General features: G+C 39.4%; 1 protein-coding gene across 4 annotated transcripts in view; it reads left to right on the forward strand.

Moving 5' to 3' along the window:
- The window catches only part of LOC141957201 (uncharacterized), a 28,038-nt gene extending 1,530 nt beyond the window's left edge, over window positions 1-26,508 (forward strand). Inside the window, exons 1-9 of one of the 4 annotated variants that reach the window (XM_074898216.1) lie at window positions 2,011-2,083; window positions 2,494-2,585; window positions 7,732-7,863; window positions 14,571-14,740; window positions 18,152-18,253; window positions 18,799-20,602; window positions 23,640-23,774; window positions 23,883-24,063; window positions 25,719-26,508. In XM_074898216.1, the coding sequence (XP_074754317.1) occupies window positions 7,822-7,863; window positions 14,571-14,740; window positions 18,152-18,253; window positions 18,799-20,602; window positions 23,640-23,774; window positions 23,883-24,063; window positions 25,719-25,975 (2,691 nt within the window). In that variant the 5' untranslated portion in view covers window positions 2,011-2,083; window positions 2,494-2,585; window positions 7,732-7,821 and the 3' untranslated portion in view covers window positions 25,976-26,508. Of the gene's footprint in view, window positions 1-1,528; window positions 1,563-2,010; window positions 2,084-2,493; window positions 2,586-7,731; window positions 7,864-14,258; window positions 14,341-14,570; window positions 14,741-18,151; window positions 18,254-18,798; window positions 20,603-23,639; window positions 23,775-23,882; window positions 24,064-25,718 lie in introns of those variants that run through there. The other 3 variants (XM_074898217.1, XM_074898215.1, XM_074898219.1) reach the window with 3 other exon arrangements.
- Window positions 26,509-26,795: the final 287 nt, after the last annotated feature.

A 26,795-nucleotide genomic window follows, 5' to 3' on the forward strand; every position in this document is an offset into this window, starting at 1 on the left:
TCATTTCCTATTAACTGCTGTGTCAGAAAAGCTGTATGGAATACTCTTAATATTTGGGAAAGGTTAGTGTTGCGTTGCACTCCGCAGTGTATTTCAGCACTTAATGGGATAGCGGTGAGGGAAGGACTTTGCAGAACAAGGCACTGTTTACTTACTTAGTGAAAATGCCTTGGGAACAGAAGAAAACTTTGGAGAAAGTTGTTGGGTATTTTCCCCCTCCCTTTTAAGATCTTTTCTTTGTGGTTTGCCTGAATTAAATCTTTGAAGAATTTAAGACTAAATGGTTTTCTGATTTCTGCCGTAACACTTAGAGCTGTCACAGGAGTTTTCTCATATTTTGTAAGAAGAATTTTGGGACAATTTTATTGTAGAGTGTGAACAACGTATCTTTAGGTTTAACTCGGATGTCTTAAGTGTATGTTGAAGGACAGCTTGAGGGTTTTTTTTTTTAAATTTAGTCAGAACTTTTTAGTGCTGTGCTTTCTCTTTTTTTCAAGTCTCGAGGCTTTGTAATAATAGTTGATGATGAACTACACTTCCCAGCAACTGAACTATATTATATTATACCTGGCTTTTTTCTTGTTTTCTTCAAAAAGATGAAAATGACTCTGTTCCATTGTCTCCAGATTTATTAATTTTCTTAAATTATATCTCTTCATTCTTTTTCTAGCATTAAAAATATGGTGATGTGAGGGAAGGATCAAGGCCCTGTCTAAGTTAAGGCAAAGTGTTGTGGGAAAATAATGACTTTATTGAGGAAAAAATGTGTAAAAGGTGATAATAATGTAACTGCCTATGAGATATTTGACTAAAAGTGGGGAGAAGGTTAAGTCAGGTACAGCACTTCAGTATGAAATAAAGCCTTTAAATAAATAACCTTTATTTTTAATTTTTGTTACGGGAAACACAGAGCTTGATTTGTTCGCTCTGTGCAGGTCTTTCATAGCTACTTAGCTGGGACGATCCAAATGATAGCTTTCAGTGGGGAGAGAGGTACAAAAGTGGCAGGTGCACCATCACCACTGACAAAAAAACATTAATGCCAGTGAATTTTTTTTTTTTTCATGTGGAGATACCAAAATCCCAGCAGTACAAGAGACTATGACCTTGTCGTGAGAACTCTTGTACTTACGTTAAATACGACGTTATGTTGTGTGTATATTGTAGCAATTAAAATTTCCTTGCTGGGTCTTGCTTTCTGATTGCCACCTAAATGGTTTTGGAACTAGGGGATCACCTGATAATAATTGCTTGGAGATGACTTCTTGTATGGGAGGGAAGCAAAGGTGAATTTCAAAACCTCCTACACGCTTTTCTTCTTTCCATCTGAGAAGCGTTTCCCGGCTAAGTAAAGCAGTTCAGCTGGATTTTGCAGGCAGTAAGCCTCTGTGTGAAGGAGACAGTTCCTAAGGCTTGCAGTTGCAGTCCTAGATCCCGTACCTTGTAGCTATTGCACAGTAAAGGAAAGACTACAATTCCCATAGTACTTCCACATACTGGTACTCCAGTGACATCAGACATTACATGGCTGAGACTGGTTGTAAAGCAAGACGACTAAAAATGTAAGCTTGGTGTTTCTTTCACTTCTGTAGCAGGGCCTTTGGCATTGCGAAATCTTTGCTTACTAGGGGAGGATTTCAGCTGCTGCAGAGGTATTTGAAAGGGTGTGTGTCTGAAGAAAACAGGAGGTGACATTTAAGGGCAAGCAATTTGTACTGTTTCTCGTGGTGTTGGTGCAGCTTAGAGACTCTTCTGTCTAGCAATAGCTGTGTGGAGTAATCGCTTAATGCCAGTGCTGCTAGTTTGTCTCGAGGGGCTGCTTCCTTGCCCACAGCCTGAAATCAGCTCGCTTCTCTCTGCTGTTTTTGTCCTGCAGCTTCAAGGGGTGGAGGAGAGACGCTACCCATAGCCCGGCAACAGTTTCGGTGTGCGTGTAGTAACTTGGGGTGTGTAGCATGTGTGTCCCATGGCAGCGAAGTTCGAGGAGGTAAATAAGGTGCGGTGGCAGCGCTGGTTCAGCACCGTGTGGGCTACGCCACCGGACCTGGAAGCCCCGGGGATCAGCGGCTGCTGCAGTGCTCTGGTGTGTACAACTGGCATGTTCGAGTGCCTGGGCTGCCTTTGCTGCCCCAGTCGCCTGTGTCGGTGGGAGGAATGCAGGCAGGGAATGGCTGGTGGTAACATCCCTGCACGTTTGTCTTGGTGGAAGTTGATTCTTGCATCAGGAGGAGGTTTGCGTGGGTTTTGCGCTCCAGGAGAGGTGCTAGGTATCTGGGGTAATACTGGTATTTTAGAAAGCTGGAAAACAATCCAGCAAAGCGATTTCTGCAGTGTAATATTTGCTTAGGTTGCTGTAGTTTAAAGTAAGTGTAATGGTTTATTTGCCTGATAGCGCCCAGCCTTTCAAGTGATCATGTATTGTGAGCACCTGCAAAAACATAATTCTCCAAACATGAATGTCTCTTTGTGTTGACCACCAAACTCTTCTAATAGGGACAATGAGGAGAGACTTACGAAGTGGATGGGAAATTTGGGAATACTTGCTGTCATCCTTTCACTGAGAAATGTAATAACTTCTCAAGCAGGTAATAAATCCCCTTTCATTTCTCTTTAGAAACAGTTTAGAGCTGTTAAATTGCATTGTGATGGTGTTTGCTGAAGTCTGCAATCTTGAAGATACCTACTTAGTACTTGAATTTCACAAAGTGAGGAGCTGGTCAAGTAGGAAAAGTAGTCCTATGTCTAATCTTGGTAGCCCCAACGAAATTAATATACAGATCTGTATATAACGATATATAGTGTATACAGACCCTTGTGCAGCTGACTTGAAAAATTCTGTTTATTAGGCCACATATGCTGGTTTGTATTTTCAAAGAGTTTGTTTTGACCCATTCAGTAATTGACAATTTCAGCATTTTTGTTTGTTTAAAAGTATATTTGGAAAAAACATTTTGGTTTAGCGGAGTTTAAATTGTACTAGATAGTCCATCTGTCAAAATGAATCTGGAAAGATATTTTGTAATTCAGTTGGAATTTTATGTTCCTGAACGAAAAGGTTTACTGAGAGTATATTAATACCAATAATCCTGTTTTACAGCAACATGCATTTGAAAGGACATAATCTACAAATTGTGTACTTAAACTGCCTTAGGATTAGTTGACTCTAAAGTGAGTGGAAGTTCAGTTTAAAAACTCCATACCTGCTTGTTTAATAGTCCCTTGTGTTTCCCTGTCTACCAGGAGACACTGAAGCGTGACATGTACTAATAGTTATAAGTGAAGGTGAATATATAGAGGTAGATGGTATTAAGTTCCCTTTTATTTCCATGGAGCCTGCATTGAACATGAATATATTATTCAGATACTTCAGTGTATATTTGCTGACCAGGTATTTTGAATGTCAGAGGCTGTTTAGTGGTCAGTGCGTCAAAGTAGCTGTCTTTTGCTGCCTTCATAAGACTTTCCCTCGGCAGTCCCAAATTTGAGCTATTGGGTAATGTCATGTTGCAGCTGAGCTGTCTTCTCTGCTTTTACAACTGGCAATTTCATGTCAATGTTTCATGAAGGGCGTTTTTACTTTTTTAATTGGGGTTAGGGTCTTGTGACTTTTATAAACAAAAAAACCCCATCCTCTGAAACTCCAGAGTAAGAGCAGGAGGCTTCAGTCATTTATTGCGTGCAAAAGTACTTGCAAATAGTAGGACTCCAGTGTTCAAAGTACTTGGGGTTTTGGACCACGGTTACAGTGTGTAAGATCTATAAAATCTGTCATTAAAAACAGTATCGGTAACTTGTTTTAATAGCTGAAATGAATTGCAGATCAGGGCTTTGTTTCTAAGCTACCTGCTGGCAAATTTTTCCTTATTTTTTTCAAATTAATAAACAAAGAATTGCACTAAGTAGGGAGGTTACAGATCTGAATTTCTGAAATTACTGAGTTTAGGAAGGCTAAAATTATGGTACTTGCACATATGTAACCAGTTACAGTTCCTGGTGGATAAATGTATATCGTGTGGTTTCCCATGTGTTTAATATGCTTAATTTCTTATCATTGACATTGTAAGTTTTACTATTAAAGTTGCAGAAATGTTCTATGTGTTTGGGATTTTTTGGCTCAGGAAGAAGTACCTCGTACTGGTCTACCGTTTCAAGGATAATGCTTTATAAAGGTACAACTGAGCAGACTGGAATCTCTTACCTAATGAACTTTCTGCCATGTAGCTTTGTAAAGTGGTTAGTCCTAAATAGAGAAGTTCAAAACAGCTGTGTTAGAGAAGTGTGGGCCTTCAGACTTGACAGCAGTTTTCACATGTAACTTCATTATGGAACTTGAAAGCCTAAAAACTTCCACCTACACTACCTGAGGGCTTACCTTATGATCTCCCTGCAATACTACGATAACTTTTCAAATTGTTTCTTTTTTTATTTTTTTCTTTTTTTTTTTTTTTTTTTCTGGAGGATTAGATGTACTGTAGCGTGTGGAATTAGAAAACTGACTTTAAATACTCTTCCATGATGGCATCAGTGTGTGTACACATGCATGCTGGGTCTGTCTGCAGGTACAGTATAAACCCACTTGAAGATACTATTTGTATTACCCTGAAAAGCAGGCATTCAGATTAGCAACATTCCCATTAATAGGTGAGGAATAATTCAAAATGAAGTTTCATATTTACTATGGCTTCTGTTTGATCGGTGCAAGAAGATTGTGGGAAGTGTCTGTGTAGTCAGTATGTATATGGAGAAAACATTATCCCTGTCTTCACCAAGGGACAGGATATGTGGGAGTGGAAGGCACCAAAATTAGTAGAGTGTCTATACATGTGCAGAGGAGGCTCACTATTTGCAAGGTTCGTTTAAAGTTACTAGTGTTAATTTGAAAAAGCGTTGGTGGGAAGATGAGTGGGCATTACACCCTTAAGACAGACCAGGGAGATTGCTTTTTTCAGGTTATCAAGTGGCTACATTGTTGAGGAGTCTGTCATTCCCCCAGTAAGCTTTGAACCATCCATCAAATCCAGTGTCACTGGGGGAGAGGTGGATGGATGTCTCTGCGATAATGGGTTTCTGTAAATGCCACGGAAGTCGATGGCCTCGCAGAGGAGAGATCCATATTCGTGTCCTCGCAGGGAGAAAGGCTTCCGCGTGATTTTAAGTGTTCGGTGTGGCCTGCTTATCCAGTCACCTTAGAGTGGGCTCTGAGCTGGTTGCCTGTGAGGGTGAGCAGGGAGGGACTGGGGAGACCAAGAGGATGTGGTAGGGAAACGGCTGCTGTTTAGAATGAGCTTGGAGTAGGATGTGAACGTGTGGGAAGCCAGTCATCAGTTTTCCCTACCGATGGAACAGCTTGTTTCCTTCTGGTGGTGTGCTGTGGTCACTCATCTTTTTGCTTAGAGTTCTTTTTGAACAATGTCAGAAGAAAATAAAACTATTTATAAATTCAGGACATGATATTAAAGTACTTAATCAGAACCTTTTTAAAATTCTTTTTTAATTTGTGGATTTAATGCAATGCAAGCTGGCAGTGCTGCTTTGACTAGAGCAGTGGCTTCTACTAAAGCTCTAACGTAGCACCCTCGTATCCTGAAGATACCCCAGAAGGCCTTTCTAGGAATGAATTATTTGCTAGCAGTGCAGTAAACGTGTTTATATCAACCCCTAAAAGCTGAGTGACAGCCACAGAGTGTTACCATTGCAGATCCATTTTTCTGTAAGAGGGTATATTGGCTGGAGCACAGAGGTAGTAGCACTCTTACCTTTTTTTGAACAGCTGCGTAAATTTTAACCTTTGGTTGGACTCTTACGTAGGTTGTCAAGCCTAATGCGGCACCTGCAATGCTTTGAAAGTTTCCCATGACTTGAAGTAGTTCCTATTTCGAGATATAAATGGTTTGTTGTTTGGGGTTTCAGACATCAACTAATGCTTTGTGAAACCTACTTTTAAAGTTGGGAATAGTTAGTTACCTTGTGTCACAGAGGTAGTGATTAGCAAATCATTAATGGGTTGTGTTAAGTCTGCTTTGGCAGAACAGCTAATAAATCACAAATAGTTACAAGGTCAGTAAAGGTTAGCAGTTTATACAGGTTTATAAAGGTTAGCAGTTTATACTGAACAAATCATCCTGGGTGGTATAAAGATATTACTAGTCATCCCTTCTGAAAGGAAACTTATGTAATGAAACTGGCACCTAGGAGCAGTTGTGCACACCTGAGTCATTTCACTGCAGAGCTCACTATCTTTAGCTTAAATACAAGAAACCTAATCATCCCATCAGTGTGGGCCACAGAGCTTTCTGCAGTGTCGAGGCTTGGATTGCTGCAGCTCTTCCCTTGCAATACGGCTGGTTTATTGTACATGCACTGAAGACCAGCTGGCGTAAGAGCAGCAAGCTCAGCTCTTCCCAGAAGCGTTGAGATACCTACATGGGTGTTTCACTGAACTGTTCTGCAACCCATTCCTGGCTGCAGACTTTCTTGTCGGTCTGAGCGTGTTTCTTTGTTGCATGTGATGGAAATGCTATAGGAAACCTGACAAAAGTGGCTATCAGAAATGGGTTAATTCTTCCAGCTCTTCGAGTGCTTCCAGCATGCCCTTGGAAAAGAGAAGAGCAGGGATTTGACTGTGGGTTGAACAGATCATTGTAGCAGACTTCAGATTGGACATCAGATTAGGTAAATCCTTTCAACAGGTCAGAGTAGGTCAGCCACAGTTGGGTATGGGAGTAGTCTTGACACCATTTTACTGCTTCAGGAGAAGAGCAGGTGCTTTGTTAAGTTTCAAGAATTTATCAATCTATATAATTATGCGGCTGCTGCATACTTTATCTTGATTTATCTTAATCGTAAAAGCAGCCCTTCCCCTCTTCATTGCTTCCACCAATTAAAGCTTCGGGTCCATAAGGATGAAGCCTTACATTTGTGTAATGCACAGACTTTTGCTGACTCATGTAATGCAAATGCCTGCGGTCAGGGGAATGGCACGCGTGCAGAGTGCAGGCGTGTCGGTAGGCAGCAGCAGCTTGGTAATCTGCTTTTCAATAAGGGAAGCATTGGAGGTTATACTGTAGCAGGTTTAAATGGATGTGCAGAGAGCATAGGGAAGGATTCCGGAGTCACCATATTCTACTTTGAGCGTTTGGGAAGATGCTTTTATCTCCCCTGGTTTTGGATAGCAGTGTGTGGCAGGAGCCAACCTTGCCTTGGCCACTGACGGAAGCTATGAGTCTGGAGTGGAACCCTTAAATGGGTGCAAGCCCAGATACTTGTGGATTGTTTGTCCTGTCATGTGATGGGGATGCACGTTCGGTTCTGTGGCAGATGTGTGCTGTTGAGCAGGCTCATGGGGTGAGCTTATGTACTGACCTGGTAGGTGTGGACCTGCGTGACAGGATAAAGCTACAGAGGAGGCTCGCCAGGCAGTATGCCTCTGCCTGCCTGATCCTAGGTGCAGCACGCTGCAGCTGGCTTAATTGTGCTGGGACTCCATGCGACCTGTGGTCAGCAACTCATCTGCTGAGCTGTCCTGTCATGTGGGATCTTGCAGCAATAAAGTAATCTCATCACTGTTCTGTGAATGTGTGTGACGAGGGTGGTACCAGAGGAGCTGTGGGTGGTGCCACGTGGAGGATGGTGGGAGGAGCGATGAGGGGTTGCTAGAAATGGATTTCATGTATAATAAGTACAACTTTGACAGACCTGGTAATTATCGCTTTTTTTTTTGCTTTAAAATAGGCTAAGTCTGTCCTCAAGAATCTAAATTTCTGCTTGCACAGCAATGCTGCATACTTCAGAGAAGGGAACTTGTATACCATTAACAAGGACATGGTCAAACAAAGTGCCGCCCCTGATCATTACAAATCGCAGGTGAGTTCAAAAAGTGAATTTGCTTAGGTAAACAGAAATAAATACTTGCACGATATGTTGGGTTTTCTAACTAAATGTATTGAATAACCACATAACAAAAAAATTTCAACATCCGAAGAGAATGCTACATCGCATACGGAGCAGATTTCACTATTTGTGCCAGTACAGGAGAGTAATTCTCAGTTCATGGTAGTCAGCAGTTCCTCAGTCAGTCTGGTTTTGAGTGTGTCTCTTGTGAGACTTACCACAAAGTCTTCTGAAGAACAACTGCTGGATGTTACCACAGACAAAAAAAATCTTTGATTATATGAAATGAATGCTTTTAGATGCCCAGTAGCTCATGAGTGTTCTTAATAGTATTATACTTTATTTATATACTTAAATTCACTCTTTTCTTATAGAACCCATATATTGAACAGACATCTTATAAATGTACTTCTCCTCCTGCCCTGCCTTAAGTGGTGCTTTTTTATATGATCTTGGACCCAACTGTTTGAGAGGTCTGACAGACTTGATTCCTTTTTCTCGGAAAAAAAGTTTCTTAATTCTTTGACTACTGAGAAGGTGCACTTCCTTTTGCTGCTGCAACAAGCCTTTTTGCTGATATAAAACTGGGATTTAGAAGGAAGTCTCAAGTAATCTGCCATTTTTATAATTTTTTCCCTGATATTACGAGATAGCTAAATAACTGACCTATTTTTTCCCCCGGTTTTAGTTTTTGTCATATCCCTGTCACCTGTTTACTTCTGGTGGTTCATTTCCTAGGTAATCCGAGAAGGCAATTTATAGAATTCTGATTTATTTTTTTTTTATTCCTGAGTTTCAGAGCATTGCTAGCAGTGCATCCTGAATGGGTTAACCCGTTTCAGTGTGGTGTAGGTTAAGATGGTTGTAAGTAGGTGTTACTAGAAGTCTTAAGTAAAAAAAAAACCAAAACAATGCTTTTTCTCATGTTCGCTTTATCCTGCCAAGAAAAATAAGAAATAAATAGGAAATATTTATCCTGACAGGAAATCTAGAGAAGAATACACTCGGTATAGAAGTAATAATACTATGCAGTGTTGTCATTTACTGCTGTTACAATAGATGTTTATAAAAAGCATCTGCAAGCAGTGCTCAGTAGCAGTGAGTTCCTCCAGTTTCAGGATAACTGGCTGTAAAAAGGCTTTTTCCTGATTTAGCTCAAATGCTTTTTGGAAAATCAAGAACTTTCTGCAAGGTGGGACTTTGTCAATAAAATTAATTCCTTTTCATTATATAATAAAGCAAATATTTAGCTCTTATTACATTATTTTTTAGCTTATAATATATCCTTTTGGAGAACTGTTAGTCTGATATAAGCCATAGGCTGTTCTCACCTCCAAACAAGAGAGCGACACCTTGTTGAATTTTGTGTCTGTGTCCTCTAATGCTGTAGTTCAGCGAGGTACCCCAGATATACAGCACGTCACTTGCAAAGGTTTTGTACAATGGGCATGATGTAACGGTCTCTATGGAAGTCTCTAAAACTCTTTCCAGTCTGTTTGAAGGACCTCTGCTGTTCTGTCAGCAACTATTACCATCTCAGAACATCAGTTACAGTATTGAACTGTTTCCAGTACTTACCTGGACAACACAAGAAACAAAGTATTTCCAGTAATGACAGCGTTTGAGTCTTTGACTGTATTCACAGTGCTGTTAAATCTTCAGACAGAGGATTTGCAGAAGGTCACAGATCTGTCTCCTGGCTGCCCATCTCAAACAGTGGTGGTGAGGCAGAAACCTCTCTCTGTGGAAAATTTCTCCTGTGTGTGTCCGAAGGTACAGGGCAGGCATGCTGGCACTTCTGTGTGTCTTCTGTCTTATTCATCCTTGGCAGTGCTCAGGACCTGACTGCACAAGGAGTGTGCAACCTGCTCTGAGTGAGTAGGGGCCTTGACTCCAAAGGTCCCTTCCAATCTCAGGTGTTGTGAGAGCTCTGCTGTGCAGGATTCTCTGTTTCCAATGCAATTTACTGTTTAACAAGTCCTTTACTGAGATCTGTAGATTTTCTCTGCCTGTACATGCCTGGCAGCTGAGCTAGCTTGGCACTGGATTGGAGCAGGATAGCAGTAGGAGGGGTGAGGGAGTAACAGACTTCCTCAAGGTCTTTGCCCTCACTGCTGGAGCAGTGAAACTATGTCATAAACAAAAAAATCCTTAGTACACAGCCTGGACAAAGCAGAAGCACAGAGGACCCAGGTAGCAAAAAAGGAGTCGGTGTAGAGTGGAGCACAGGTCTCGTGTCACAGATATCATAACAATATCAATGTCTAATAGCTTTGATACTGTTTTGTTTCGTATTTATAGTTGAAATGTTAACATTATACTGATGAAATTCTACTCATTTATTTTTCCTCAAATAAAAGAAACTTTGGGAAAGCTTCTAAACACAAAGAACTGCGTGAAGCTTTTGGAAATAGTAGATGTTTTTGGTCGGTGCTTCAGTTTGCTTACTCCTCAGCTGTGATGAGCTACCTGCAGAAGTTAAAAGCCCTCTGTGTACATTTGAAGATAAGATGTGACTTAATAAGAGTTAGATGTCTTGGAAAAAAGTGTGTTCAGTTTTGTATGCAGGGAAAGAGTTTAGTACATGCACACTTCATTTTACAGGAGAGAACAGAAGCTGTGTCTTGTTATGCTTTGAAAGAAAAAAAAAATCCATTGAGCTAACAGATCTAGGTTTTAAATGTCATAAGCTTTTGTTGTTTTAAGAGGTAGTTTAGTGAGAGCAGTAGCTTTTCCATGATTTTCAGAGTGGAAAGAATGAAGTAAAAGCCCTACTGAAGACTGTAGGACTTGTAATTTTATTTTAAAAATTTTTTTTAGAGACAGCATTTTGTTCATTGATTTTTAAGGTTGGAATTCTGAGCAAAACAAGCCTGTGCCTCTGCAGCCAGTCTTTCTTTGCAAAGCCAGTTACAGATGTTACGACTATCTGAAATTCAGTAAAGAATTTCGAAACTAAAGCAAGCAGTAGGAAACAACACACTGTTTTATCCTTTTTTTCTTTTTTACTGTAACTTGTTAAAAGTTTGTATGTAAAGCGCAGACAAGAGTTTCTCAGTTACTTTGAAATCCTGTTTCACTAGGTAGAACTACAGACTCCAGTGTTTTGGAAGTGCTGAGTGACAGGGATGTATCTAGGGTACATGGAGTACATCCTTTACTGATCTTTGGTCACATTGTCCTGCACAACTCACATTAGCGGTGATTAATGACTCTGAAAAGGAAAGATAGATCCATTAGTTACAGATCCTATTTTTAATCTATGCAAAAGTATTTTATACCCTAGCCAAGGAGCATAATTTATCTCTGTGTGTTGCTTCCTAGCAGACTAAACAAGACCAGAGCCCCAGCATTGGCATGTGCTTGTTGATACTGCTAAATTGTTGCTAAAATTTTGGCCTTGGTCAGCTACTGCTTTCCTAAATGATACTTATGTGTGGTTCAGAAGTCATTTGTAGCAGATAATTTGGACACCACCAACCTTTTCTGCAGGGTCAGAGTTCACATGAGCACTGGGTCAGAAAGTTGTTCCCGTCTCTAATGGTACAGATATTGACGGTGTGTTTGTATGGAACATTACAGAGTGTGTGTCTAGCCTCTACAGGGTTATAGGACCTCTAATTCTGTTATTTAATAGGGATTTGTTTGGATGTGTAAGACAAGTTTATAGCAAGTGATAAGCCCTCAGTGTCAACTTTTTTTAATTAAAAAGAAAAATCACTGAAGGATTGTTCTGTCCTGCTCGTGGTAGGAGCACACTTGGCCAGGTGCCTTTTCAGACAAGACCGAGGAAGGGAGATCTTCTGAGTTTGTGAGAGCTTTCACTAAATCAAATTACAGCTGAGGATTTTTAGTAAGCAAGATTTTACCGTTCTACTTTTGAGAAAAGAGTGGAGGGAGAAAAATTAAATTAACTCAGCGTTTCCTCTGTTAAAATGATGGGTCATGAGATAGTGAAGTGATCGATATTGAAGTTTTGTTTGTTTAATTTACTTAACTCTAACTTTTAAAAAGCTCTACCTATAAAACACTTTTAAAGTGACTCTAGACAGACTGAATGCATAAGGCTGTATTCAGGTAGTGTAAATTTCCCTTAAACCCTCCATTTTTTCTATCAGCTTGCTCAGATATTTCTGCAATAGTAACCACCAGTCTCAGAGTTGGCAAGATGATTCCTAGTCACAATAGTGTCAAGGAATTGCACAATAGTGCAATTTTCATCTCAGAAGCAAGAAAATAGGAGTTTAGTAGATCAGTTTACATGTTTTTAAGTATGAGGATACAGTCATCACTGTAGCACCATTTGTTCTTTTCATGTTCAGTTTTTTAGCCTTTTGAAGGAATTTAATAAGAACATGGTTGAGGTCTTTCTGCAGTTATTCAGTAAGGATTTAGGAGATGGTTTCATGTGTTGAATCCATGGCTACCTTCACCATCCTAATGAAAACTTTTTTTTTTAGCTGGCTTTTTGTACCTATTCTAACTGTATTTACGATGAATGGTGTGACAGAAATTAATATTATCTTCATAGCCCTAATGAAAAATTCTTGCTCTTTATCCTCAGGTGCCAGGTATCCAGAGTTCAGCACGTTAGGGTCTTAGAGTAAGCTAACCACACTTTTTTCTGTGGTATGTTCAAGAATTTTTCCTGCTGCTGGGCTGTACGCACAGGATATCTGCCAGCAGCAGCTCTGCAAATTCCTGTTCATTAACTGCCAAGCACTTAGCCCTTCTCTGTGTATGTAATGAGAGACTTGGAAACACAAACAAACCCGCTTAGCAGGAGGCATTTGCTAGAGGAGTGACATGCTGAACATCACCTTCTATTAACCTGTTGCTTTTTGTTAACCTTGATGACTAACACATCCAAGTGAGGCTGGGGATCGTCAGACAATCTGTGGGTTGTCCCATGGCTTCAGAGTTGGTCTTGATTATGTGTAAATATATTGGAATTTGCAGTCATTTAATCTGCAGTTTCTCTCCCTTCTCCCAGGCATTCTTGTCCATATATTAATAGGCAGTATGGTGGTAACTTAATGTGCTTTTGGGGGCTAAAGATGGAGATTATTAGTATTTTTAAAGAAGCGATTAGTAAATTTAAGACAGTTTTGTTAATTACTGGCCTCTTCAGGAAGGTGTAATGTGCAGAGCTGGATGCTACAGTTAGCTGCAGTCTGCATTCAGTCCCACAGCCTCTTGCAGCTACTGGTAAATCTGGTTTTGGGAGGTTTGGAATTTTTTGTTGTAGTTTTGGTTTTTTGAGGGTTGGTTGTTTTTTTTCTGCATCTTCCAAATGTTATCTTCAGAACCACAACTGCTTCGTCTTGACTTGGACGTCTTTACTTAGGGGAGAGTTCAAGGGCAGCTTGTTAGTTCTCTATCATAAAATTTGTTTGCTTTTTTTTTCTTTTTTCAAGAAAGCTTGAGGTTTTACTCCTGTAGCCAAACTTTCAGAAGTTAATCAACAAGGATAGAGAGTCCTGGTAGTCAAGCTGGACATTAATCAGCAGTGTGGCCTTGCAGCAGAGAAGGCCACCCCTATGCCAGGCGGTCTCAGCAAGAGCATAGCCAGTGGGGTGAGGGTTGTTACTATCTCTCTCTTCTGCCCTTGTAAGACCACAACTGGATACTGTGTCCAGTTTGGGGCTCACCAGTGCAAGAAGGGTACAGGGGTGAGTCTGCAGAGGCTTCCAAAATGACTGTGGGCTGGAGTGCAGGATGTCCAAGGAGAGGCTAAGTGAGCTGTGTCTGATCAGCCAGGAGAAGAAACAGAGAAAATCTTAGGGGTGTGCAGAGCTGCCTTATGTAGAAAAGGTGGTTCAGACTATTTTCAATACTCTTCTTTTTTTTTTTTTTTTTTTTATTTCCCCAAAAACTGGGACAGCAGTAGAAGAATTTCCCCAGAGAGGTAGTGGTGGGATCTCAAAATCCAGATGGGCAAATTTCCGAGTAATCTGATCTAACTGGGTCTGTTCTGATCAGGGAATTAGGCTAGAATGACCTCAGAGGTCCCTTCCAACTCAAAGTAGATTTCTGATATTCTGCTTAAACCTTTGTCAATCACAGGTTCCATTGCGGCAGTTCCTAGTTGAGATACCTCATTCCCCATGTTACTTAGATTTCCTATTATTTATTCTTTGAAGAAATAATTGACCTATAACATTCTTTTCTGGACCAGTACTTAAAGACAAATTAATTTTCTTACCCACATTTTGCTCTGTGAAGTTTACAAATGTCCCTCCCTGCTTACCGTGTGGTGTTTGTTGGAATATTCTGTGCTTTCAGGGATATAGCAGGGATAATTGCTCTTCCCTTTGTTTTCTCGGAAGGGATGTGTATGTCTGTAACACGTGCATTTCCAATTATATAGGCTAGAAGATTCTGAGCTTGTGAACGTGACATGCAAACACCTACAATGTGAAATCTGTAGAGAATTTCTATTATTGTATAGTAAGTAATTTTTATTTTTTACTTATTTTTATACATTTGGCAGATTTGGACTATTTTAAGGCAGGGGAAAGAACAAGTTTTAGGCTGTATCCTTTTGTCATAGCTACGTTTCATTTTCCTGAAAAACTATTTAGCTCAAGATATAAAAGGAAGGGTTTGCTTTGTTGCCTTTACTGTTCATATGCATAAACTTCTAATGTTAAAAATGTTTCCTTCTCTTTTCAATGTAGGTAAATAACAAGAAACAAAAAATGGACACTCAGTTATTTTCCCCATTATTAGGAGCAATTACTACTAGTACTCCACCTCCGCTAGAATCTTCCCGTCTTTATAGCAACTGGTCAGCATGTGGAGAGGATATTAGCTCAAAAACTTCTTTTCAAGACTGCACAAAGAAACGGTATGGACATTGGTATAATCTTACATTGGTGTTCTGGAACACTGAAATTGTTACGGAGCAGAATGAATAGGATTCTGGATCTTTTTAGGAAGAGTTTATGGGATAACTAGACGCTCAATAAATTTTCTTTGCTGTATGATAATTACTGGAGAGGTTGTGAAAAAAGGTAGGGCGTCTGTGTGTGTATAGATGTGTGTGTTTACACGTAAAAACACTTTAAAATTTGGAAAGAGTGTTAAGTTCAGGGAATGAAATGAGAAACTGCTATATGTAATTGAAAACTCCTTCAGGGGAAAAAAACCCCATTCTCCTCCCATGCCTTCCATTTCTCAGTACCATAGCTCATAACGATCCTGCTTGATAATGTAGACTATTTCCTGGAACATAAACAACGTAGAGAGTGTTAGACATAGGTCAAGTGTAAGTGGTACCTCTACCACTGAAAGCATAAATATGCATACAGCTACTCTTGAAAATGTGTCACCCGACTGTCTTATTGTGCACTTGATCTAATGCACTCAAGTTCGATTTTATATTTTTTGCCATTTTGAATGTTGAATTGCATGCGGAGGGTTTTTGTTACTTGAATCATGTACTGAAGTCTTGACTATTGCAGGTACTTCTGATCATCCAATATTAATCATGCAGTAAAATTACTAAAGGTACAGAGAAGGGCAGCAAGGCTAGACAGGGGTTTGAAAGCTTCCATGTTAGTGGAGAGTAAATAGAACTGTGGTTTTGATAAGTCAGTTCTGCAGTGGAATGATTTCTATAAAATCATGAATGATAAGAGGATTGCAAGGAAGAGGGAATGATTATAGAAAATAGGGGGTACCAACTGAAATAATTGGTTCTCTCCTTCGTCTTGGTCATTTTATGGCTTGTGTACAGCAATTGAAATTGTCATGTTAAAAATATACCAGCTTTAGAAATGCATAAACAATGATTTCGTATTAGGCTTCCCACTCTCTTCTGTCCGTCTTAATGCCAAGTGTCGGAAACATAATATTGCATCTCTGTACTGAGCATGACATTGTATGATATGGAATATTCCATTTGCCAGTTTGGGTCTGGTGCTCTGGCTGTGCCCCCTCCCAGTTTCTTGTGCATCTGCACAAAGGCAGGACATGGGGAGTTGAAAAGTCCTCAATTTCTTAGCAACAGCTAAAACCATCAGTATATTATCAACATTCTTCTCATACCAAATCCCCTACTATATCCAAAACACAACACTGTTCTAGCTACTATGAAGAAAAAATTAGTTCTGTCCCAGCCGAAACCAGAACACTTCCCAAAGGAAGGCAATAGTTCTGTCTAATTTCTGTTCTCAAAAGCTATGGACGTGTCCTCACCTTCAGTTCTGGAGTTAATCACAAGAGCTGGAACAGGACACAGATGTGGGAAAAGTACCATTTCCATTTGCCTGTTGCTCTTGCATCTTCTGCAACCCTCCTCTTCCCACCAGTACCTTGGAAGTTTTGCCAGGGAGCTGTAGGTCTTGGTTTCTTGTTCCTTCTCTATCTGCAGGGGCAGGCTTGCTCACTGCCACGAACTTTGTGTCAGGCTGGACATTAGTATTCTATTTGGTACAGCTGCAAGCAATTTGGTATGGTTTTGCCTTTCCCCTGTGCTGGTTATTTTCACGGATTCTTTTTATGTTGCTCTGCATTGGTAGGCAGTAGATTGTCTTATGGCTCTACCAGCTAAAGATTTGATTCCTTGATGCTGCAGAATCGAGGGGTTTTTACAGCAAGCGTTTATTGGTACCAAACCAGAAAGGATAATAGCTGCCTACCTTGGAATTGAGAAAACTGAATGCCTGTTATACTGGGATTTTTGTTTTTTAACTTTGGTTGTCCTGTTGTTGATGGAGGATACTTTATTTGGACACCAGAAGACTTCTTTTCCATGTGTGTCAGCATGTTTCATGGGAAGTATCCTTCCTTTCAGGGTGATCAGGATTTTATGATACAAGTTACTTCCTTTCAGATTACTGGTAGTGAACAGTACTGGCTTGAGACAGAAGGCGGGGAGGTGTTTCTAGTCCCTTGTTTGAACAAGTGACTGCATTAAGAAATAGAATGTCATGGATTCAGGTTCTGCTGTCTCAAATTGCATTGTAGTGTTTCTGCTGTATGTACTAGGTGAAACAGCTGAACATTTCATCTCACTTCTGTCTAGTCTGGAAAATTTGTTTGAGCAGTTTTAGACTTGCTGCTGTCCTATGCTTATTCTTCCTAGGATTTTTTTTTTTTCTTTTGTAGTCCACTCAGCTTCCTGCTGCTCTGTCCACAGTTCTAAAATGGCCAGTAATTTTATATTTAATTTCCATGTCACAAGCTTTCATCTATGATTTCCAGTTGGTTGCAGAAACTGGAAGTAAATAGGCCTCAGAAAAAAAAAAAGCCATCTGACAAAGACACAGAAAATCCAGCTATCAAATACCAATTACAGTTCTACATCCATAAAACATTTCCACGAATCTTTGCACTTAGGTATATCCTAAACAAAATCACAGACCAGATTCCTTACAGAGGAAACTGAGTGGTCACAAAGTAAATAATTAGCGTAGTTAGAAGTCAGAATGTGGTGAGGTCTTAAAAGCTAGTAAGGAGTAAATGGCTAATTTTCACTGTGGCAAGAGATTAACAAATTGATAGTCTTAATAGTTAATTCCACGTTCTATAGTCTTTGTTAATTGGCAAGATCATGTGAATAATTATGTGGAGGCACTAGCAGATGAGTAGTTCAAGTAAGTTGACACCAGGGAAGACTGAGAGATCTTCAGGGACACTAGTGTATCAGCTGAATGAGAATAGGATGATGATTGAAATTTATTGAAGCAAAACAATGCATGTTAGAGGGAAAGAGATCTTAACAATGTTCTGTTTTTAATTAACTTCTGAGTAGGAGTTAGGTGTAATTAGACAGCTCTGTAAAGATCTCATTTTGCACCTGAAGTAAAAGATAAATTTGGACTTGTGTAAGAGTAGTGACGGTTGAACACCTTTAGTATTTATCAGGAATATTTAATAAAGTTTTGACCAAATCCTTTATAAAAGGGGATTAAAATGTGGTTCAATTTAGGTATATCTTCATTCTTTTGAGATTGAAATAGTAGTTCTTGAAGAAAAATTAGAATCCTCAAGATTGTTATCTTTTGCTGCTCCTGTCTTTTCACGTAACAGCTTGGTGCAGCAAGAGGTTAAGAAAATTGTTCTGCTTCATTTAGGCTATAGAATTCATAAATGCAGAAAGATGTTTCTGTATATGGGTATTGAAAATACAATTAGATTCAGAACCCTTAGCAGATGCTGCTAAAATAAGAGGTTGAGTGCTTTAGTTTTCTTTTTGCCTGTTCTGTTTAGGAGAAAGAGATTTTTATTTATTTAGTGTTTTTTTGTTTTTCAGGGCACCAATAAATCTTTCTTATTCTAGCAGTGGCCCTGATATGTTTGGTCTGGTGTCAAGCATTTTAGAGGAGCCAAACAAGCCAGAACCAGTTACAGATTGGTAAGTTTGTTTTGAAAGTTCTTACATGTTGTGCGTTGGTTTTTTACATCCTTTGTCACACAGGTACGATACACGTCTGGAATTCTTTCATGAAATTCAGTGAAGAAAGTCTTCTAAATTTCCTTGAAATATAGAAGTGTTCTTCTTCAGTTGCCATTAAAAAAAAAAAAAAGGCAACAAATGGTTAGAAATGCAAATTTTCTAAAGTCTTCCATCAGCCTACAGTATTTAAGGGAGGAAAAAAGTAAATCTGATTTTAACCAGTAAGGAGTTGACTGAATACAGTAAAATCTAAAATATTTATTAAATCAAATAAACTCCGCAGTTCTGAATATACATGTTATAAACATTAGAGAATGGCATTGGTAGTCAGGTTTCACATAGCATTTACTCAACTGCAGTGGGAATATTCCACACTCCCCCCGTATATTTTGGAGGAGGGCTGTATATGGTTAGCCAGTAATGTAACAGGGAAAACAACTGGTATGTGAACTGTTTCGATTTAAGAAATGTCATTACAGGAGGCTTGTTTAACTTTGTTACAGGAATTCTCTTTCAAGATTGTTTCCACCTATGTGGGCACCTGATCTTGGAAGCAATGCTGAATTCTCAGGGCTCTCGTCGAAGCACTCTGTTGGAAGTAAGGATTTTTCAAACCTGATGGGCACACAGAACTACTATCAGGAACACTTGCAGAATTCTCATGATGTGGAGATGTTACACAGAGGTTTGGAAGATCTTCATCTCATAGAGTCTTGGCTTTCTCCATCTGGCCCTTGCACTCAGCCTGATGATATACTGAAGAACAGTTATCCTGAAAATTCCTCTTTGCATAATAATAATACAATTCACCAAGAAGGATTTTCATTTAAAAATGTAGACCATAATCAGCATTTGTGTGGTTATGACCACATGAAGTTAAATGGAGACTATGAAAAAATTTATTCCAATTTTAGCACTTTTTCTTCTCAGAGCAGAATAAAAGAAGGCACTAGCATTCAGAAAGAGTACCGGAAAACTGAAAGAGCAAGAGGCAAAGTTCTGAAAAATGATGCTCAAGAACAAACTAAATATTCCCCTGATCTTTCCAGTCGGCCTGTTGATGACTCTTGGGATAAAGTGTCCCAGCACAGCCACTTGTTTTCTACAAGATATGAAAACTTTACAGCTGCTCATAAATTGCAGTCATCTATTCATCCATCGCTTTATTTTTTCAATCAAGCCCCTAAAGAAAATAATTTTTCAGGAGGGACAAACAGAAAGCCACAGGAAACCCATGTGCAAAATGGTCTTCGTAGTTTTACCTTGGGGGATGCTTTTAATAATGATGAATGTAGGATCGATATTGGTCCTAAAGAATGCTCTCATAAAGTATCTGAATATGATTTATCCGTAAAAAATGTTATGCAAAATGGGAGTTATTCACCGTACCATGGACGTGCGTGGCTGGATGGGAAAATGGCAAGTCTGACAGCTACATCAGATATCACATATGGAAAGCAAGTGGTGGCAAGTCCACGGTCATCTTCAGGGGCTTCAACCACGTCTGGTGATTCTCCCACCCATCAGTCTATAACACAGTCCTCTTACTACTCACAGATCTTACCTGCCCTCCCTTCAAGGAAAGATGGAAGGTTACAAATATCAAATGGTGTTTCTAATAATTTGGGAGTTTCTAATTTCACCTCAGAAAATCATAAGCAAATGAAACCTATTGGACGATCACAGCATGATTCATTGACTAATAAGGAGGGGCAAAACTGTAAATTCCCCGTTAATTTTTCGGCTGACTGGTTAACACAGCAGAACGTAAGTGAAGACCATGAAAAATACTACAGATTTCAAAAAAAGCAGACCCAAGAAAATAGTAATAAAGATGATAGAAGAGGCAGAAAGAATTGGATTCCTCATTTTGGGTATACAACCCCAAACCGTCAGCAGTTCAATATGTTCCCAAAAAAGCATGAACAGAATGGTGGTAGCGTGTCAGACTTCATCAATCCTTCTTTTCTTCCTTCTTTCCCATTAATGTCTGATTTTAAACAAAATCCCAACTTTCTTCCATTTAATCACCATCTGTTTTCATCAGCAAATAACTTCAGTTTTCCTCCATCACCATTTCCATTCTCAGAACTTGCTGATCTTTTTCATTATGATGACTTTAACCACTTGAATCCCTTCATCAGCGATCTGTTTTGTGGGGAAATAGCTGCGCCATACTTTGCCTTTCCAACACCGCTTAACAAGTACAGACCTCCAAGAAACCGCAGTGGACCTGCTAATGAGCTTCATATCCGACTGGAGGAGTGTTACGAGCAGTGGAGAGCTTTGGAGAAAGAGAGAAAGAAGGTAAAACACAACTGACAATAACTTCCGATCAAAGCTGGTGATTGTATGAAACCATTTATAGAGAGTAGATACTTGGGGCTGTCACTTGTTTTTAGGAGGCGAGATTTCTGTTGTGATATTGTTGGTTTTAAATATCTAGAACACCGTCTACGACATCTGCTTTGAATATAATGCTTGCATTGTTTGGCATGTCTCGTTTTAAATCATGTGTGGCTTTGAACTTCAGTTTCTAAGGCTTCCCGTAGACAGGGCTGCTAACACATTTCTCTGTTAACCTACAACGTTTGTTACAACAAATGTGACAACAGTGTCACTGTCCAAAGCACTGAATTTTATCATTAGCTTGGATGTTTTTCATTTATATGGTCAATAAAAGATCATTAGTTAGTACCAGCCATATATGAGGATATGGCAGGGCCCTCACTACTACAGGTACTTAAAGTACTGGTGTTTTATGCACCTTAATGGTCTAAATGTTCATATTGCACAGTTTGGTTAGATGGATCTCTTTCCTTTTCTTGTCCCATACTGCTTCTCTTTAGCTAAATCTAACTCAAGTATTATAAACCCAGACTCTCCTTTTTCCTACACAGTCATTTAAGGAGATAAACTTCTGTGGTTTTTGGGTCTTTTTGTTTTGTTTACTGTTTTACTGTCAGTGATATAGTGGTCTATTTCCCTTAAGTAGTCATCCTGAGCATCCTGTACATGGCTGTAGATGAAACCTACAGTGTTTTGAATACATGTGACTTTTCCCAAAGGAAGTTTCAATTTATACACTTCTTGTTACAGTCACTTTCCTGCCTCAAACTCTCTTGATAAGAACTGTTGTCAGGGAGGGATCATGCTACTGATAAATCTATTGCACTTGGGAATGGGAGCTCTGCGCTCAGAAGGAGCAGGAAATGCTTTCCCAAGAGGAGTCAAATCTCTGAACTCCATACCAGATCTTGGAAACTAGGTTGTCAATAATCCCTGGTCCTAATTATGCACTGAGTGCCTGTCTACTTCCTCCGTGTTGGAGAAGACTCCTGGTCATTAGAGAAAAGAGTGGGGTATCTGACCTGAGTGGATCTCTGGAGAGCATCTTTTTCTTTCCAGCATCAACTGTGAGACCTTGGAAGTGTAAATAGAACAGCCTACATTATTTGCTTACTGATGCCTTTCAGCAAGACTCCTTTCTGCCTGTCCAGTCTTCTAGAAATTCTCTACACAAGCCAGAAAGGGTGTTGATGATTCTTACTCCAGTGTGGCTGAGACAGCAGTGTCTTCAGAAACTCCTCCACTTTCTGTGGTGGCACAGAAGGCTGTTCTAAACCTGCTTATGCAGGATTGGGGTCAATTAAGTCATCTGGGAAGACTGAACCATAGTTTTTAATCTCATATGTTTTTTGCGTTTTCATCGCTAGAGGAGGACTGTTTATCTTCATATTGTGTTCTTAATAATCAAAGGGATTTAACTGACTAATTTGATCTGGTCCATTTTAAGTGACCAGTTTTATCCTAGTGATGATCTTGGGCTTTCTCAGTCCTTGATCTTTGCAGTTATAGGATACACCTGCAGGTAGCTTTATTTATGGATATAAACTGTTCTCAGTCCCACAAGCCAGCTGCCATAGCGTGGCACTCATTCCTACAGTCAAATCAAAAGGGGATGGCTGCATCCTGACTGCCTTGACAGGAATACGCCTGCACTGTGTTAATCCCTGTTTGTAGCTACGGTTTAGGAGAATGCGATAGCTCACCTGCACATATATATATGTAGGAAGGGACTTTTTAACGGTGATTCTCACCCTTTTGATATTCTTGACCTACTTCTTAAGAGTGTAGACAGAAATACCCCCCAGCAGGACTTGCATTTAATTCTGTCTAGCTTGTCTAATCAGTCAGCCCTTTCAACTCCCATGAACTTGTTCATTGCAGCTGCTTTGGAGTTCATGGTGACAGTGAACTTACCAGTTTCCTTTTATAAATCTCACTTTCCAGCGATCTCACATTTAAGAAATTTCTACAAAGTGTCCGTTAGGAGTTGCCTGCAATATTAAATGTGCATATAGATTAGTACTGTGAATTGCTTATCAGTTGTGATTTTTAAATGCCTGATGCCATTATATGAATTGATGACGCATTCTCCATCCATTTTTCTTCTGAATATCCTTCAGGCTTCTGAGATGAATGCAAGTGGAGTCCGTCAGCTCTTGTAGCTCATGTTAGATGAGGGCAGAGACTAAATAATATGGATGTGTCAGTAAAGCAAAGAGAAAAGGGCTTCAGCATGTGTTTTCAGCATGCACGTTCATAGTATGTTCAGCATGAATGTTCGTAGTATGATTGTGGACTTAACCTTGCCTTGAACTGCAGTGTGGTACCTAATCTTTCTCCCCTAAATCCGTTGTATGCTGAAGAGGGAAGGAGATTGAGAATCAGCTGCTAATTGTGTCTTCTTTACTGCAAGAGTAAGAAGTTCCTATGCAAAAATAGGTTTGATGTTGTTTAGTCGCTGCCTGCATTGTATAGTGGTTTAGCCAGTTCCTTTCTGAATGGGGAGTTTGGCAGCTGTGGTGATGACTCTTTCAGAGCTAATACCAGTTTGTGTTAAATCTAGCTTAATCCTGATGCACTTCAGATACAATTTATGCTGGTGTGTTCACCTGTTTTTCTTGTTAATATTCCTAATATGTGACATTTGAGAGATGCAGTGAGAGGCATACTGTTTAAATTCTTGGAGTACAAGAATTTCTTTGCCTAGGTCTGTGTCTGAGATTAGCTAAAATAAAGTTTTACAGCTTTGTTTCTAAGTGTTGCTGCTGAGCGTTGTATGCTGAGGTAGAGCTGAGTTAGAGAAGTATTCTTATTCTTACAGCAGCTGGTTGTCCATCTTGACAAATATTTGGGAACGTTTTTCTGTAAATGCAGTCGGAAGTAAAAATAGGAAACAGCTCTAATGTATTTGAAAATTCTAAACAGCCCTAAAAATTTGGATTGTAGTATTGTACTAATTTCAAACATTTACAACGGCAATTTATTTCCCCTCCAGACTGAGGCTGACCTTGCAAGAAACTTTCCAGGAAAGCGCATATCTAGCTCAAATAACATTCCTGTGTCCCGACTTCCTACTAACCCATCTCGAGTTGATCGTTTGATTGTCGACCAGTTACGAGAACAAGCCAGGGTAAGCCTTCCTGAGCCGTAATTCCTTAGTTTCTTTTTGCTGTTATGTTTGTTTAATGGAGATTTGCAAATACTTTGCCATTTTTCTTATTTTCAACATGTCTGGCAGGTGCTCACATTAGTAGGAAAAATGGAAAGGCTTCGTGGTACCCCTGTACACAATAACATATCCACTACATTGGAACGCCATATGGAAGTCATTCAGGTAACGCAGGCAAGGCGTAAGGATGAGATTATTAATGCTGCTGATCCGCAGAGACAAGGAGCACCACGTTATAATAATGAGAAAGGTAACTGCTTGCCATTCCTGTAGTTTTAAAAGCTTTTTCAAAGACTTAATTGTGAAACTGCGCCATTTGAAATACGCAAGTTTGAAAATGCGTCTAAATCTGTCACTTTTTAAAGACTTTAAATTACTTTTCTGCTTTTCTCTTATCAGTTTAAACTTTGAAATGTTTTTCTCTTGACTAAGAGAACAATAAAAACTGTTCAGTGATATTATATAACCGTAAGTAGTTTGTCCTAAAAGTAAAAATGTACCTGTTCTTAAACAAGTTGAATTTATTTTTGCAGTCATATTGCTAGTCTGTCTTCTCTTTCAGCTTATAAAGTTAAAAAAAAAAAAAGTGTTGATGCCATGTTAATTGATTGTATCTACCTACCTTATCTAAATCACAAAACCACAGAAATTGTTTCGCGATTCCCAACTTCTATTGAAGTAAAGACAGAATAATTTGTAGCAGTAGTTAAGTACTTCTGCAGAAGTAATGCAAAACTAAGACAAATTGCATTCCCTTCTAATAGCACAGTGTCACTGATAACCTGCTGTTCAGTATAATGATCATGCAGCTGATATACTTAGGAATTTGGGGGTTAGAGGTAAAGATAATACTATTTTTCTTCAGAAAACGATTTCCAGAGTAGAATGCACTTTCCCTGCCTCACGCCCATCCTCTTTTGGATCTTTACTCAGCACTCTCCTATACTGTCTTATTTCCTGTGGTGAAGCTGTCAGTGTATGGTTCCTTTGGCTTCCAGCAATATGTATGGGATGGTTCTTCCTTGTTAGAAGGGAAAGATAAGCTGTAAAGAATCAAAATGTTTTGGTTTCACAAGTTAAGTGTCAAGCATGATGTCATATCCTTAAAAGTAATAGTCCTATGTGCAAACCTGCTTCTAAAATTACTGATACAATTGTGTAATGTGACACTGGCCCCAAGCGTAAGCCAGGAAGCAGATAGTCATCATTTCACCCCCACAAAAAAAAAATAATAAATTCCACAAACTGTTTTTGGTAATGTTTTGTAGTAAAGGTTTATGGAAGCATTATTTGAACCATCGTGTATTGTACTAGTAGTTAGAAAAATTGCAGTTAGTCTTTTATAGTTAGTGATAACATCTGCAGTGTTGTTATGCTTTTGAAGGGCTATGGTGCTGTTAGGTGTCTAAGCACAATCTAAATCACGTATAGAAAAGCCTTTAGTCTGGTTTTCACTGAGATGCGTGTTTCTTTGAGTTCTGGGTGGGTATCGGTGTTGCTGAAAGGAAGACAAAGGAGGAAAAAAGGATTGTATCAAGCTCATCTGGCTGGAATTGAGTAGGTAGTTTTGCTAATTGTACTTATTGAGTATCATTGTAGATAGTCACCTCTGATAGCATTAATTAAATGGGCTTAATTGTTGTATCGCAGGTGTGATGGTTATGCTACTGAATTTTGGACACAGTTATGGTTGTTCTTAGTGTGAGATGTTATAGCTGTCATTTGCAAGAGAAGATTGCTAACTGATGGAATTCAACCAGTGCAGTACCAGGGTACAACATTAGCTATTTCTCGAGCACACTGTGTACCGGTGACAGGTTGAACAAATTTACAGAATTTTTCAATGTATTAATGTTACCGGGCTTGTATACTACTTCAACTTGTAACCTGTTTTTTCTGTTGTAGATGTTCTGGCTCTGGCATCTGCCATTAGAGAGTTGGCTGCTTCCACACGCAAGGCTCGTACTGCTTTATGGTGTGCCTTGCAGATGACTTTGCCAAAAGACTCTTCAAGCAGTCCAGTAAAGCAAGAAGTTGTTGAAAGGGCATTGCAAGAACTTTGTCCACCAAACACAAGCACACAAGAAAAAAGCAGCATGGAGTATGAAAACAAAGGAAGCAAAAAAGAAAAACCTGCGGAACCCATGAGGATTCTGGAATAATAGCAAATAATAACAAAAGGGAGACAGAAGGCTGAGGAGGGAAGGGCAACACGTCCTGCATAGTACCATGGAAGGTGGTTTTGATGGTTATCAAAAAGTAAAAGGGTTAACATAACTGATCAGTGCTGCAATTCTATTACTGTGATTCTGGTGTTGAGACTCACATCTTGTAATAGTGTAAATGCAGTTTTAATATTGCTGGTATTGCAATGTCTGCTACATGAGAATTTTAGTATTAAGAGAAACTAAACAATAGCTGAGAATTTCCCTGTGTGCTTATCCAAAGCTATGTATCAGCTGTAAATCAAGCCATGACCTGAAAAAACAGAGTGTGGTAGAACTTAATTCTCCTTTTTTTGTTAATGATACACTTTAGCATACTTAAAGAAAAAAAAAAATCCAATTAAAAAGTATTTCATAATTGTTCAGGGGGTTTTTTGCACCATCATATAGTTGTTTCAAGTGCCAAAGTGATCGCTAAGTCGTTTGCATCCCATCACTCTTTACACAGCAATCCATATGCCTGCATTGTTTTTGTCACAGGGCTGGGGGGGGTGGGTGGGGTGTGGTGGCGTCAGGTCATTCAGGTTATCACAGTTTGACAGGAATAATCAGTGTTTAATGTTGGTTGTGTGAGATGCTTCAGCAGTTCTGCTGCCAGTTCAGTTTCTAGTTAAACCAGTGTAAACTGAGCTTTTCTATAGCATAGTTCATTTTAAATTTTCCATTTAAAAAAAAAAAAAAGAAAAAAGGATTTTGTAGATTTGCAGCCAGTACTGCACCGAAGTACACATTAGCAGGTGATACAAAATTGTCACTC

This window comes from Athene noctua, chromosome 2 (assembly GCF_965140245.1).
Source record: "Athene noctua chromosome 2, bAthNoc1.hap1.1, whole genome shotgun sequence".
Taxonomy (NCBI): domain Eukaryota; kingdom Metazoa; phylum Chordata; class Aves; order Strigiformes; family Strigidae; genus Athene; species Athene noctua.